This window comes from Acanthisitta chloris, unplaced genomic scaffold (assembly GCF_000695815.1).
Source record: "Acanthisitta chloris isolate BGI_N310 unplaced genomic scaffold, ASM69581v1 scaffold43067, whole genome shotgun sequence".
Classification (NCBI taxonomy): Eukaryota; Metazoa; Chordata; class Aves; order Passeriformes; family Acanthisittidae; genus Acanthisitta; species Acanthisitta chloris.
This window is the reverse complement of record NW_008682843.1, coordinates 29895-45696: the sequence shown is the minus strand read 5'-3', so window position 1 is coordinate 45696 and position 15802 is coordinate 29895. Positions and strand designations below refer to the sequence as shown.

Here is a 15802-nt window from a genome sequence, read left to right as displayed (position 1 = left end):
TTCCCTATAAAATGAAATTTCTCCAAGTGAGCTGGAAACTTGGCCTTACATTTATTTTTGAGGTGAAGAGAATTGGTTAACAAAAATATGATTCACCATAGAAACAGCTCAGCCAATGGTGTATGTGCAGTAAATTAACTATTTTGTGGTACTTTCATATTTGATACAGAACATAGCAACAAGATGAGAGCTTGACAACAATAGCAGCTGCATATATTTTCCCCTTTTTTTGAAAGAATGTTCTTGGGGTAAAAATAGATTCCCTGGAAAGTAATTTATATTACAAGTTTCATCACAAAATTTCTGTGGGTGGGTACAATAGCCTAGAAATTAAATTAGAGATTTGTGTAATAAATGATGGTTTTGATTTGATGTGACACTTCTAGTCTCTTACAAGTGACATAGCTACAGGCAATAGAATAATCTCTTCCCCTTGTGAAGATAAATGTATCAGACCAAACCATCTTATATTAAATTACAACTTCCTTTTTTTTTTTTTCTTTACCAGTTGAAAAGATTCATGAGGCTCTTGGTTAAATAATAGCACAGCCTAATTATAAGGCTACTTTGGCCAAAATGTCTTGAAGATTATTTTCTGCTATCAGACATAGAGTGAATTTATATAGGGAACTGCCATAAGAGACCTAATCTGAATCAGTGCAGCATGTGCCATGATTCTGGCCGTGCTGAGCTAGAAGGTGCTTTTCTTATCTCAGTTAGACTGAAACCCTCAAATGGAAATGAAGTTTGATAAGAGGAATCTAGTAGCTTGACTGCCTTTCTGGGGGGGAAGAGGCACACAGTGTGTGTGGCTCTAAAACAGCTTGATTGTGCTCATCCTGTTGTTTTTCGTGTTTTGGCAGAGAGAAGGAGCAAGAAAGGGAAGAACAGTTAATGGAAGACAAGAAAAGGAAGAAAGAGGATAAGAAAAAGAAGGACTCTGCTCAGAAGGTTGGTTTTGATACTCGAATTTTTATCCAGCTGAAACATGAATAGTATTGGAGATGATAAGATGTTTGTATTTGAGTTTTAAAAATTGATTGCTTAGAGTGATGCTTCTTTAATGGTTATTTTTGGCATTATTTTTCTGGAACTAAAGTGTTTAACATAGACATTTCTTCTCCTCAGCGTGTTATATGACGTAAAAGGAGTTTTTTGATATAAAGTATGTAAGTTACTTAATGTGGGCTCTTTTGATCTCTCTATGCAACTCCTGCTGGTTTGAGGTGTTTGGGGATGGAAATGCTCCTGGGCTTTTGCAATTGTTGCAGTAAAATCGATGAAATATTTTCTAGAACAAGATTATCCTTTTTGGGTTTCCTTAATTCCTTAAGTCTATATGAAATATTTACTACTGAAGGTTCTTATTTTTTTTTCCACTTATTTTTAAGGATCACTTGTATCCGACATTTTCTGTAACTGATACTACCTTTGCTGAAATGTATCCGTTCAAGTCCGAGTTGTGGAGAATTGATAAGTTGCTGCAATTTGGTTTTGCTCCGAAAATTGATTTGAAACTTGATGTATTAGATGGTCTGTGCTCTTCAAAAAATCTAGTACATTGTTCTAGGAGCCAACTTAATGTATGAACTTGAGTCTCTTACAGCTTTATCCATGTGTTTTACTGGTTAAATCCTTTCTGTCTAGTTCTGGGCTTCCCAGTACAAGACAGATGGAACCACCCTGGAGTGAGTCCAGCAAAAGGCCCCTAGGATGGTTAAGGGAGTGGAGTATCTGACAAAGGAGGAGAGGCTGAGAATACTAGGAGACTTAGAGTGTCTTATCAATGTACATAAATACTTTGTGCAAGGCAGTAAAAAGATGGAGGCAGACTGCTCCATGGTGCCCAGTGACAAAGCACAGGGCCTTATGTGCATATTGAAAGTCTACTTAATCATATAAAGACATTTTTTCTGTGTATGTATGTGAGTGGGCAACCACTGGAATGGGTTTCCCAGGGAGATTGTGGTGCCTGTGTCTTTGGAGATGCTCAGAAACGAGTTGGATGTGGCCTTGTGCAATCTAGTTTTGGTAACTGCTTTGAGCTGAGGAGACTCCTGAGGGTGGGTGGAGAACATGGGTGGGAACTGCAGACTGTATGTTTCCAGAGGCTGTGCCTTTGGACTGCAGTGAGTATGTGAAATTGAGAGCAGAAGGTGTTACTTTTAGTAGTCTGTTTCTCAGTTGCTTCAGTAACAAGGATCCTATGAAAGATCAGGTGTTTACTCTCTGTTAGGTTCTGTAGGTTTCTGCTGAGAACAGACAGCACCAATTTCAGTTACATTTTGACTTGTCCAGGGTATTTTTTAAATCTGCCTTTTTCAACAGTTTGAGTCTAGCAGTTTTAATTAGGTGCAGATAAACTGGTGTGTTTCTGTTTTCTTTATCCAGTCATTGTGTTGATATATCCCCAATAATAGTACAAAAGACCAGTAGCTACAGAATAAGGTCTCTTCTGTGTCTTTTTGCCTCAGCCTTGCTGCTGTTTAATGTTCAAGTACAAAAAGTCTATGTAGGAAGCAGGAGGAGCAGACCTTGATGAATAAAGAGTAGGGACTTGAGGATTATATGCTGATAGGCAATGATAAAAGGGAAACTTGAAAAGGTTGTACTGATCGTCTTGATAACAGTGCTGTGAGTGTTTACTGAGGAATTGGAATACAGAGGAGATTTGCCAGCTTTCTGTGTGGTCTCTCACCTACCAAGTTACTCAGTAGGATTGAATGTTATGACACTCTGCCAAACTCTTGGGAAGGGTAAAAACTAAATAAGTTAATCTCCTGGAGACCAAACGTAACAATAATGCTTGGAGATAGCCTAAGAATAGCAAAACAGGAAAGTGATGGACAGAACATCAATGTGTGTGTTCCTCCCCAGTGACTGTGGAGGTGTTCTCCAAATACGCAGTAATGATTTGAGGGTTCCTTTTCCAAACACAGTTTGTGTAATATGGAACAGTTGTTTCTGTCTGGATCATCTGAAACTTTTAAAAAATCACTTCAAGGTGGGTCATGCAGGCAGATTCACAGACTGAATTTCTGTGGTTGGTGTCTGAGGGGCTTCTCACTAGGCTGAACTTGGCTTCTACCTTCCTCTTGACTGTAGCTGCTCCTGTCCTGCCAGTGCTTGTAGGTTGCCAACAGAGATGACAGCTGTAAATCTGAGGCAGTGACTTTTTTTCCAGCTTTTGAGTTCTAGTCAAAAAAAAAAAACCAACCACAAAACCAGATCATTTTGACTAGGAGAGAGAGATACAGTATAGGCAGAAGTAATTTTTTGTCCCTAAAGCAAATTGCAGTTATCATGTAGAATTCATCAAAGATTTGGTAAAAAGAGGTTTTTCCAAGTAGCCATGTTACTGGTTTATGTGCTGATCATGTATATTGTTGACTATAGTAAACCTATCAGCATTACCAGATTGTATTAATGAATAATTTCCCCCCTTTTTCTTTTACTAGTGGAGCATCAAGATCTATTAAGTGCTTAACAGAATTTTTAGCTGTGTTACAGAAGATGTAATTTGACAGGATTTTTCATAAGTGAAGTTGAAAACTGCTGTCTGGCTTGGTTTGGTACAGGTGCAGTTTTATTGTCTTGCAGATTTTTGATTTATGTAATTCAGTGAAGTTAGGATGCTTAAGATTTTGTATTACAGTGAGTGTTGTAATATTGCAGTTTTCATCTTTGCAAAGTGAACGATGCCATAGCAATTCAGTGCAGTTTGTCTTTTCATTCTTCACCATACAAAGGAGTTCTGGCTTGGTTGGTTTCAACAATAAACTGCTTTTTACTTGTGCTTTCATTATTCTATACTGGCCCTGTGTGCTTTCCAGAATTATGGACCAGTTCAGCAATTTCGTTTAAGAACAGGCGTCATAGAACCTGACACATGATGATCTTTAGGGTTTTCTCATTATTGTGTAGTGGAACTCATGATAGACAGGTTCAAAGCATGCACAATACACACGAATCCAGAGAACATCCCAGTGATATGTTTGTCTCTACTGCAGCTCGAAATCTGCTATGCTGAAAGAATGTAGAAGTGCAGCAAAACCCATACTGAGTATGTTGGCCAATGTGAATGCTCATTTCAGTGATTAACTTCTTGTGGCATTCAGCAGGTTTGCTTTATAGGCATTGCTGGCACTTTCTGTAGTTGTGGCAATGCATCCAGTAAGGTTTAGGATTTCTTCTCCTTGGAAGAGATGTTGTGGGAAAGGTGAAATGGGAAGATGGCAGAGAGGCAGAGTGCTGTGGTTACTCGTGCTAGCCTCAACAGTCCACTGTAAGGATACTCTCATGGAAGGAAGGTTTTGTTACCCTTGAACTGCAACACTTCACCTGCAAAATCTGAAAGAACTGCAGTGCTGTAGCACTTGTTTGTGCCTTGGAAGTTCATGTTTGGGATGAGGAGGAGGGTGAATACTTAAAAGCATCATGAGTGAAGTAATTACGGTTTCTGCCAGGGATTTTTGGATCAGGTAAAGGTATTACAGGAATTGTAGTACTTTTGAAAACTTCTTTTTATGTACATGCATATATGACTAGGAATACTGCTTAGACTTGTAGTTCACCAGCTGGTTATTTTCATTCAACAACAAATACTGTTCTTGTGCTAATAAATTAAGGTTGTGATTTAGCACAACCTGTTCAATGTTTGTTTTGAGGTTTTTAAAACTCTATTTACATTCTTGCTCTTCATTTGCAGGTCACAGATCAAAAAACCAAAGGTAAGAATCTTTGACCCTAAGATGTATTTTTATTGACTTGAGCGAAGATTTAGATCTTGGTCGAAACTGTTGGAAAAGAAAGGGGAATTATGAGTCAAGATGAGATACTGAAGATGAGTATTCTGAAGAAATGAAAGTTGAGGGGACTAAAAAGGAGAACTTAACACTATTTTGCTGTTGTGTTGTCAGCATCAAAATACTTGTAGAAGGAATGAGCATTGTGAATAAGATAGGTTAGCTGAAATATTTAGTTTTCTGTCCTGCAAAGGTTTTGGGCAAGTAACCAAAAACTGAAATCACCTATACAAATGGGATGAAAGACAAGGAAAGTACTGCTTATGGTGAGGTGCCAAAATGAGTGCAGATTACTTGGTTTTGAAAACTTAAGTTCAGGCACATAAAAGTCCAACAAGATAAGGCAGGACTGAGTGGGAATCTTGAAAGTTAAGTTAAACAATTTAGCTGGTCTAAAAATATATTTAATCATATTTTGTTTATCAGTTTGTTAAAAACTGTGTGTGGAAATTACCATAGCTGACAGAAAAGGACTAAGACAGCAACTTGGTTTTACAGCTGACAGTTGCTTTTTTGAGTTTTGGGCAATGAAGCCTGATAGAGAGAAATCAGAAAACCCTTATCAAAATAAAATGTGGAGAAGAATGCATTCAGGTTGCTAAAGAAGCGACTCACTTGTGTCAGTCTCACGTTTGTAACAGGAAAACTTTCACTGATTATGCTTACTTTACTGGGGAGGGGTTTCAGGACAACCCTTTTGTATCTTAATCTTCCATAAAGGCTAGAGTAGGAGTATTAAATTTGCCTTGTTTTTGTAGTCTGATACCTGAGCAATTACACTCACTAGGTGCCTGGTTAAGAATTTCTTTTGCTGTGTCTTAAAAAAGCCCATGAACAGTGTAAGGGGGTCATGAGTCTAGAGTCTCTTATGCAAATATTGTTGGTTATTTGCATTTTTCTTCTTCTCCAGTACTTAATAACCCTCAGAAGCAGCTTGTCCTTGCTTGTAGGGGCACCTGGTGACCAGCTGGGAAACTTTAGGCAAGCCCAGTAGAGATGGTGTGTGTAGGACTGCCTTTTGGGTGAGAGTCTGCTCTGACTGCCTTATTTAAGTGCTGTACAGAGAAGTGAGATGTAGTTCTGAATCCAAGAGGAGGTGGGCTTTTTCCCCCCCCTCTGTTTGTTTGTTTGGCAGTGGCTGTGTAGCCTAATAAACAGGCAAAAACTTGGGATCTGATTTCAGATCTCCCATAAAGGTGATGCATAACAAACCAAAAAGCAGGTGAAGATCAGAGAACAGAGCAGGGAGGTGGAGCAGGTTATATTTGACTGCTCATATTTTAAAATGACTCATTGTCCAGGGTGATATTCTTTGCCAACTTGGTTTGTTTTCGCTTAGAGCAAAAAGTTTGAGCGCAGTTTCATCCTGGAGTACAGAGTTGCACATTAGAAGGAAAAACTCTGCCGCTACTGCTTATTCGTGCATTTTAAAATTAAATTGTTCTTTGGTAAGGTTGAAGCTGCACGGTATCTCAGGGAAGACTCCAATAATAAAAGCAAAGAGTCGTCATGAGTTCTTGTAGCTAACACAGGTTTAAGTGGAAAAACTTCTGATTTTCATTCTTCCTGTTTTGCAGTGCCCGAAGTGACGAAACCAAGTTTAAGCCAACCAGTGGCTGCCAGCCCAATTGGCAACTCTCCATCGCCACCAGTCAATGGTGGCAACAATGCCAAAAGGGTGGCAGTGCCGAACGGACAACCGCCAAGCGCCGCCCGCTACATGCCTCGGGAGGTGCCGCCGCGATTCCGTTGCCAGCAGGACCACAAAGTGTTACTGAAACGTGGGCAGCCCCCTCCGCCATCCTGTATGCTCCTTGGGGGTGGGGCAGGGCCTCCCCCCCCAACAGCACCAGGAGCAAACCCAAACAACGCACAACCAGTGACAGGAGCACTGCTGCAGAGCGACAGTGGGACTGCAACAGGCAAGTGATGGCAGCACTGAGGGAACACGTGTTTGTGCGTGGCAGGAAAAGGGTAACTAAGATTGTGCAGAGGCATATCAGTATATAATTAAACTCCTCAGCTTGCTCTGGGAGAGCTTCTACTCTTTCAGTGTGCAGACTTCTCTTGCTGTTGGCAGCAATGGATATGACTTACTACTAGATGGAACGAGAAAGAGGGTTAATTTTTTACAAGTATGTTTTGAGTAGTTTTAATCAGATGCTGAAGTGCTTCATAGTAAGGTAAATACAGTGCATGAATAAACAGCATTGTATGATTGTCACTGAGGAGTTTTTAATAGCTCTTTAAGTTTCTTTGACATGAATTTCCTGTCTTGTCACATTTTTGTATGATCTGGTAAAATAGGCAGGTGTCTGTTCCTTCTCATCTGGATGAAAGAGAAAGATGGTCCTTATCCATCCAAAAGTCCTCCTGACTTTTTTTCACAAGTAATCTTGTTTTTTCTACTCAGATAAGGCTTTTATGCAAGTGGTAACTGTTCTGGTTTTACTTTTCTATTCACTTGGAATTCCAGAAGGTAAATCAATTTTTAGGATTAATTGTTCGATAAGCACAGGGAAACTATGGCTGCTCCTGAATTTTTTAGACCCTTGGGGAATTGCAGTAGCTGTAACATTTCTTCTTAAATTATGATAGTAGAACAAACAAAACTCTGCTCAAGATATCTGCCTTCTGAAGAAAGATTTAGGTGACCTGAAAAGTGAAGGACAACTTCAGTTCTAACAACAAGGGTATTTAAAAAAGAAGTAATAAATACTTGAAAGGCAAAAAGAAGAAAATAACAATACCAGTTTGTATTGAGTTTCCCTTTGAAAATCATGCCATATCAAGGGAATGGTGTTTTTTGGGTTTTTTTTTTTTACCACAGTCTTGGAGAGCATAAACTTCTTATAGTTCTCTGTGGTTCAGAATTAAAACCAGAGTTGACTTGTAACTCCAGAATCAAATAAGCTAGATGGCATGGCTGTTCTTATTAAAAAGGGTTCCATTTGCTTTGTGGTTTCAGTACTTTATTTCCTTTTTAGCAAATCCCTGTTTGACAGATTATTTATCTTGTCTTTATTCACTATTTAATAAAGGCAGAATGAATGTCAAACTACAGTGGTAATGTTCTGGCTAGTCAGTTTAAAATAGATGTCTTAGAGAGAAATGATTTTGATAAAACATGTGAAAGATGAAGAGGGGAAAACCACCCCACCCCGAAGTCTTCTGACCATACATAAAATTCTGGCATTGTTGTAACTTCACAGTGATTGTAGTAGACTGACAAAGAAGTTATGGTAGTGAAGTATTCTAAAAGTTTTCAAGATCTCTCATGAGCAGCATTTTTTGCTGTTAATTATACTGTATGGAGACCATTTTGAAGTATTTTAGAGGCTCTTTAAGGTCTGTGTAAATATTTGACACCTAATGTCTGTTTTCTGAGACTGAAAATTGATTTTTTTGAATTCTCATATTTTGGTATTTAGTTTGATGGTGCCTTAACAAGTAAGGTGCTATATGGTTGTATCAGCCAGTGGTTAGTTGCTTTATCCTGACATAAGTCAGGAGTGCCAAGAAATAGATGGGTCCTTCAGACCCTGCCTCACCCCATCCAAATTTCTGTACTGCAGCACAGTTAACTGGGCTGGGGAGCTGACTTGTATTAAAATTAAATCAGGTTGGCTTTTAAAGCTCATTTCAGTCTGGGTGATTGTTACCAGTTCACCTAACGTGAGTATCAGTGGGAACATATGTGCTAGCACATGAGAGTAGGTGTGCCAGAGTGGGAGTGAGCAGCTGGACAGGAGAGAGGCTGAGGCTGCCACTTAGGGTGCTCCATCAACGTGCTTGTGGAAGTACAGTGCTTCTTTCTGTCTCACACATCACTAATCCCATCCCAGATCCTGGCTGTTGACAACCTGAATTTCAATTTGGGCCCGGTTCAATCGGGCGTATATGGTCTGATAGTGTGATTAATTCATCCCACATGAAAGAAAACAAAGGCAGGTTCCCAAAGAGGAACAGAATGTGGCTTACCTGCTCGTCTGTGTTCTTACATTCACCAGATGGCTATAGGTGGTGTTGGTGAGGCTTTGATATAAAAAGTCAACACATAATCCTTCTTTACATAGATCTTTTTCTACCAGGATTGAAATGCCTCTGTAAGATGGCTAAACTCTAGTGCCCTGAAAGATGACACCACATTTACTATGGTCTCATACCAATACAGGGAGTTGGAGTGGCAGGTATTTTATATCGTTCTTTCAGTACCAATGGTAAGTCAGGATGTGCTAGGCAATTTTGGAAAACAAAGCTTAAATTTCATTGCTGGAAGTACCCTCTGAAAGCCACCACCATCTCTTACAGGAGAACTGCATCTTCATTTCAGGACTCTTTAAAAGTAGTCATTTGCTAGGAACTTTTTGCATTTTAGTCAGATCAGAAATGTCATTTTCAGCATGTTTGTTAGTAAGGAAGGGTCAGTTTGAGAACCGAGAGCCCTTACCCATTGTCTTAAGACAAAACCATAAAGTGCCAAAATTGTGTTGCCTCTGTTAAATATAGCAAGGGGAACCTGGTTTTATAAAACAGTCGATTAAATTGTGTCCTGGCATGCTGTGTTAACAAGCATCCCAATCTTAATACTTTTAGAATGTCTTCACAGAAATGAAATGTTCTGTTCAGGTTCAAGTCACTGATGTGAAGATCTTGTTAAGTGCATAGCTGCCTATGCATCATTCATTTGCTTAATCATTTCTTAAGTTCAAAACAACCTTGCAGTCTTTTGAGCTTGTCTTTGGCTGTCCTCCTTAAGTTCTTCCTGTGATCAGTCTAATCAGAAAGTTTTTTAATTGAAAGGGGAAAAAAAAAAGGGTTACTCTGTGCTAAAAAGATAGACGGATATAAATATCGGTGGAGTCATACTTCCTTGCTATTGTTCAGTTTGCATTTGAGGTTAAGGCAGCAGAAGGAACAGAATGTACTTGGGAACTGCTTGGTCTTTTGGATCTTGGTGGCTGGAGTTTAATGGGTGAAGACAAACTACTGTTCATCAATATTCAAAGCTTACAAGAGAGTTCTAACCTAGCTGTGAAGTCTGGATCTTTATTGGCCAAGGGGGATCTGGAAGGCATTCAGTGGATGTTCATTGTTTGAGCTAATGAACTGAAAGCCTCAGACAGGCACTGAAAGCTGATCTTGCCTTCTGTTAAAAGGATTAGCAGCCAGGAATTGTGATCTTCACTTTTGAATATATGGCATAGAAACTGGGGGAGAGAGTGGTATCCAGCTTAAAGTTTTTGCCTTATTTTCAGGGAATTTGTGATAAAAGCCACCACTGGTGGTAACAGTATACATTCAGATGTGAATAACTGCAGCTGTTACTATGAAGTTTATGCTCTGCAAAATAAGTGGGATAACTGAATAAGACTAATATGTTATGGTTTGGTATGTGGTTTTGTCAAAGGGAACGGGAGAGAGTTTAGTCTTCATCACTGGGAGTTTGCGGTGAGGGCAATTTAGGGTCCCTTGGTATTAAAAATGCATAGAAAAATGAGTGGAACCCTATACAGGGAACAATTCTGAAGTTCTAATGGACTTAAATTATTTAGAGGATCAGGTAATAACATGGATGGCAAGGGAATCTTGGCTGATGTTTTAAACTAGTGATGATAATATGTCTGCATATATGCTGTCAGCACTGACATAGGCTTCAGCCATTGTGTCACTGTGGTAATTTATGTCTGCTTTAAAAATATACAAATACCTTGTGCGTGTGGTGTCACACCACATAGGGCATAATAGTAGTTCACTGCAGATGAAAGAAAGGGGCCCTGTTCATTGGGCATCCTCCTAATTTCCTCAGAGTGACTCCAAAGCTCATTGAAATCGCAGGGTACCTTGTACAATGTGCTAAGCTACCAAAACTAACCTATAAAAAAGTGGAGTTTTGTGTTGAGTTAGAGAATGCAGCTGACTTGGTTAAATGGCTTGTCTGCCATCAGAGCTGTCACAAATGAGAGGTGACATTTGGGGAACTGAGAGCTGGTGGGAGAGTGAAATGAGATCTCTTACTAGCCTCCATGTAGCAGCAGAGAGATCTGCTTAGCTGCTGTGGTTTCTGGGGTAAATAATGCTGTGGCACAAATGTGGAGTAATTACATACAGAATACAACTTGCGTGTTACTGCATAGAAATTGTAACTCATGTAGCTTTGGGCTCTTTCTTTGCAGTAACTTTGGAAGTAATTTTGTTTTGCAGAGGGTTGAAAGTAAGTCCTAGTAGTAAAATCAATTTGAAAAAGATATTTGAGGCTGAAGGATAGACTTGATCTTTATATATTCATTAGATCCTTTCTGTCTTCAATCTTTTATCTTCAGATCTGTAACAGGTTGTTGGTGGTTTGAGCCAGCTGAGGAGCAGACCAAGAGCTGAGTGTGTGTATACACACACGTATGAATATGTGCACATGTATGAATTTTTACATGTGCTTTTTCTATGTATATTATGAGTTTAAACATGTATTGGAAAAATCTACAGCCACTCTCAGTAATGTTCATTAACTTGGGTTATAATTACGTTGTTGAACTTAGAGCTGAAGTAGTGAGTCCATGGTGAATTCAAATGCCCACAGAATGCTTCTGGGGTTTGTTGAAACAAGTTTTTAATCAGTATTTTCAATGGTGTTTCCCAGCCTGATGTTCTTCCAAGATAACTTTTACACATTTGAGGGGAGGGTTCTTAATGCAAACATTAATCAGTGGTGTCAGAAATGTGATGTTTCATGCTTGTACATGATACTGATTATCGATAACCTGTTTGGTTGGGTTTTGTTTTGGTTTTGTCTTCTAGATTTAGCAATTGGAGGTGCTGCTGCTTCAAATTATGCAAATTCCACTTGGGGTCCTGGAGCCTCCTCCAACAGCGGCACCAACGCCAACCCAACTCACATCTGGGACAAGGTGATTGTAGACGGGTCTGACATGGAAGAGTGGCCTTGTATTGCCAGCAAAGATGCTGAGTCTTCTTCCGAAAACACCACCGATAACAACAGTGCCTCAAACCCTGGCTTGGAGAAGAATGCTCTGCCAGGAAGCACCACTAGTAACAAAGGAAAAGGAAGCCAGTGCCAGTCTGGAAGCGCTGGAAACGAATGTAATCTTGGGGCCTGGAAATCTGATCCCAAGGCTAAATCTGTTCAATCTTCCAACCCTGCTGCCGAGAGTAACAATGGACTAGGTAATTGGAGGAACTTGAGTGGACAAGATAGAATCAGTCCCGGTTCTGGCTTCAGCAACTTTAACCCAAATAGCAACCCATCTGCTTGGCCGGCACTGGTTCAAGAGGGCAATTCTAGGAAAGGAACTCTGGAATCTGATAGTGGTAGCTCCAATGCACAGATTAGCACAGTAGGTCAGACCTCTAGGGAACAGCAGTCAAAGATGGAAAATGCGGGTGTTAACTTTGTCTCTGGCAGAGAACAGGCTCAAATTCATAACACTGATGGACCAAAAAATGGAAACACTAACTCCTTGAACTTAAGTTCACCAAACCCTATGGAGAATAAGGGAATGCCCTTTGAAATGGGCTTGGGGAACCCTTCCAGGAGCACTGACACCCCTTCACAAAGCACTGGAGAAAGAAAGACTGGGAGTGTTGGATCTTGGGGTACAGCTAGGGGGTCTTCTGGAACTGACACAGGCTCTGGGCAGAGCAATTCTGGAAACCATGGGAACAATGGAAAGGATAGAGAGGACTCCTGGAAAGGAGCTTCTGTTCAAAAACCTAATGGGTCAAGAAGTGATTCTTGGGATAACAATAACCGGTCTACGGGTGGTGGGTCTTGGAACTTTGGCCCTCAGCATGCAAATGAAAGCAAATGGGGTGAAGGGAACAAATTAACATCCGGGGTCTCTCAGGGAGAATGGAAACAGCTGTCTGGGTCTGATGAACTGAAGATCGGAGAGTGGAGTGGTCCAAACCAACCAAATTCTAGCACTGGAGCATGGGACAATCAAAAAGGCCACCCTCTTCCTGAAAACCAAGGCAATTCCCAGGCTCCCTGTTGGGGAAGATCTTCCAGCTCTGCGGGAAGTGAGGTTGGAGGTCAAAGCACTGGAAGCAACCACAAAGCAGGAAGTAGTGACAGTCACAATTCTGGACGCCGATCATACAGGCCTACGCATCCCGATTGCCAGGCAGTCCTGCAGACTCTGCTGAGCAGGACTGACTTGGACCCCCGAGTGCTTTCAAACACTGGCTGGGGCCAGACTCAAATTAAGCAAGATACAGTGTGGGATATTGAAGAGATGCCACGGCCTGAGGGGAAGTCTGATAAAGGAACTGAGGGGTGGGAGAGCTCTGCCACACAGACAAAGAACTCAGGGGGCTGGGGCGATGTACCCAGCCAAAGCAATCAAAACAAGTCTGGATGGGGTGAGCTCTCAACCCCTGCGGAGTGGAAGGACCCCAAAAATACTGGAGGATGGAATGACTATAAGAACTCCAATTCTTCTAATTGGGGAGGAGGAAGACAAGAAGAAAAATCATCTTCCTCTTGGAATGACAGCTCTAGTAAGGATCAGGGGTGGGGCGGACGGCAGCCTAATCAAGGATGGTCTTCTGGAAAGAACGGTTGGGGAGAGGAAGTTGACCAAACTAAAAACAGCAACTGGGAAAGTGCAGGAAACAAGCCAGTGTCTGGTTGGGGTGAAGGTGGGCAAAATGAGATTGGAACTTGGGGTAATGGTGCAAATACAAGTGCTGCTTCAAAGGGTGGATGGGATGATTGTAAAAGAACTTCAACATGGAATGAGACGGGTCGACAGCCCAACTCCTGGAACAAGCAGCAGCAACAGCACCAGCAGCAACAGCAGGAGTCTTCTGGTTCCTGGGGTCCACCGCCCCAAACTCCGAGTAATGGACGACCTCCAAACCCGAACTGGAACAGTGGACCACAGCCAGCTGCCCCCAAAGAAGAGGAGCCTAGTGGCTGGGAAGAACCTTCTCCACAGTCAATCAGTCGAAAAATGGATATCGATGATGGCACTTCAGCATGGGGAGACCCTAGCAGTTATAACTACAAGAATGTGAATCTGTGGGACAAGAACTCACAAGGAGGACAGGCCCCACGGGAGCAGAGCCTGCCTACTCCAATGACTAGCAAATCACAAGCATCAGGTACTAGTCAAGTTTCTTTCCTTAGCAAGCTCCTATATATGAATATAACCTTAATGCATAAGAGATACTCTTGTAGCCTCTAATTTCTGAGAGTTAAAGAAAACCAGTTTTTATTTGAAGATTTGGTTCTGTATTTAAAGTGTCTTTAAAATTTGAATCAGTCAGTCCTCTGCTTGTTGTGCCTCAGTAACTGTGATCTGAGTCCTGGTCAGTAAAAGAAAATGTTTCTTAGCTGACAAATCTGCATGTTCGGTCTGAAGAACAAGTTGAATTATAGAATCATTTAGGTTGGGGAAAAAAAACCTGCCAAGACTGAGTGCAACCATAAATTTAATAAACCCTGCATTTCCCAGTCCACCACTAAACCATATTCCTAAGTGTCATTTCTACAGATCTTTTAAATACCTCCAGGGATGGTGAGTCTCCCACTGCTGTGGGCAGCCTGTTCCAGTGCTTGACAACCCTTTTGATGAAAAGTTTTGCCTAATACCCAATTGAAACCTGCCCTGGTGCAACTTGTGTCTGTTTCTTCTTGTGCTATTGCTTGCTCTTTGGGAGAGGAGGCTGTCCCCCACCTCGCTACAGCCTCCGTTCAGGTAGTCAGAGAGAGAAGGTCTCCGCTGAGCTTCCTTTCCTCTGGACTAAATCACATTTTAAATATTTAATTATTAGAGAAACGGGGAGAAAATCTTAGTCAAAACCCATTTGCTTTTAAACACTCAGTTAACACTTGAAATTGACTAAGTCTGTGCTTCAGTTTTTTAGTTCAGTTTGGTTTTTCTGTATGATAAAAATACTTAGCAAAGTATCTTCTTCTTTGGAGTAAGGACAAGAAAAAGTTGCATAGCCTGGAAATATGTTAAGGTGTTATTGTTATGTGATCTTTTCTCTGACTCAAGGACACTTGGAAGAATGTTACCTTGGTTTAGTATGTACTTCAGATATGTCCTTGTTCTTTATTCAGTATATAAAAACCTGGAGTTAGTCAGTTGCTTGTAATTAGTCACAGAAGTTCACAGATAAGAGGACAGTGTTAGGTGTGGGGTTCATGTTAAACCTGGAAGAAGAGTATGACTCATCATAGCATCCTCTTGCCTTTCATCCCTGGAGGTCAGTGCCCAGTCCAAATCTGATGTGAATGGTTGTCAGTTGTTGCACCCATGCTATTGAGAGTCTCAAGTCCTCAGCAAAAAGAATGAAGCAGTAGGTTAATGACATGTTACTGCAGTGCAGTAAATAGTTGGTTGTCTAAATGGTCTGTAATGAAACCTCTTTCTCCTTTGTGCAGTCTGGAGCAAAAGCACTCCACCTGCTCCAGATAATGGTACGTCCGCCTGGGGTGAGCCAAATGAAACCAGTCCCGGGTGGGGTGAAGTAGATGATACAGGAGCATCGACAACAGGCTGGGGGAATGCACCTTCCAACGCCCCGAATGCCATGAAATCTAGTGAGTACAGGCCAGATAACAGTTTCTTTGCAACGGTCCTGGAGGTTTTTAGTGTTTGGCCTTTTGGTATAGGTCACCCATGGGGGACTTGTTATCCGAGGCCTAGAAGCAATGTTGAATGCCATTGTAAGATTTGGATGGATGAGTAATTAAGTGCTTTCAAATGACTGAAGATAACAAAACATTTCTGAACTAAGTAATTAAACGGGCAGCTCTGATTTTGGAAGTGCTGTAACACTCCTGAGTGAGGAAACACGTATTTTTCTCCAGCTGCCCACTTGTTACTTGGCATGTAAACTTCTTACATGAGAAATCACTTTTTTTTGATCATGTCAGGAAAAGGAATGCACAGTGCGGACAGATTTCCCTGTGAAGGCCATTACATGGCAGTCTGTGCTTCAGTAATGCAACTTGGCTTTGAATGGAT

The 15802-nt window shown here is 41.0% G+C and overlaps 1 protein-coding gene across 3 annotated transcripts in view; it reads left to right on the top strand.

Annotated features, from left to right (window-relative positions):
• The first annotated feature begins 806 nt into the window (after positions 1 to 806).
• Positions 807 to 15802, top strand: part of TNRC6B (trinucleotide repeat containing 6B) — a 44884-nt gene continuing 29888 nt past the window's right edge. For 2 of the 3 annotated variants that reach the window (XM_009078658.1, XM_009078657.1), the window contains exons 1-5: positions 807 to 951; positions 4709 to 4730; positions 6383 to 6727; positions 11601 to 13928; positions 15217 to 15375. In XM_009078658.1, coding sequence (XP_009076906.1) covers positions 895 to 951; positions 4709 to 4730; positions 6383 to 6727; positions 11601 to 13928; positions 15217 to 15375 — 2911 coding nt within the window. In that variant the 5' untranslated portion in view covers positions 807 to 894. The remainder of the gene's footprint in view (positions 952 to 4708; positions 4731 to 6382; positions 6728 to 11600; positions 13929 to 15216; positions 15376 to 15802) is intronic. The other variant, XM_009078659.1, reaches the window with a different exon arrangement.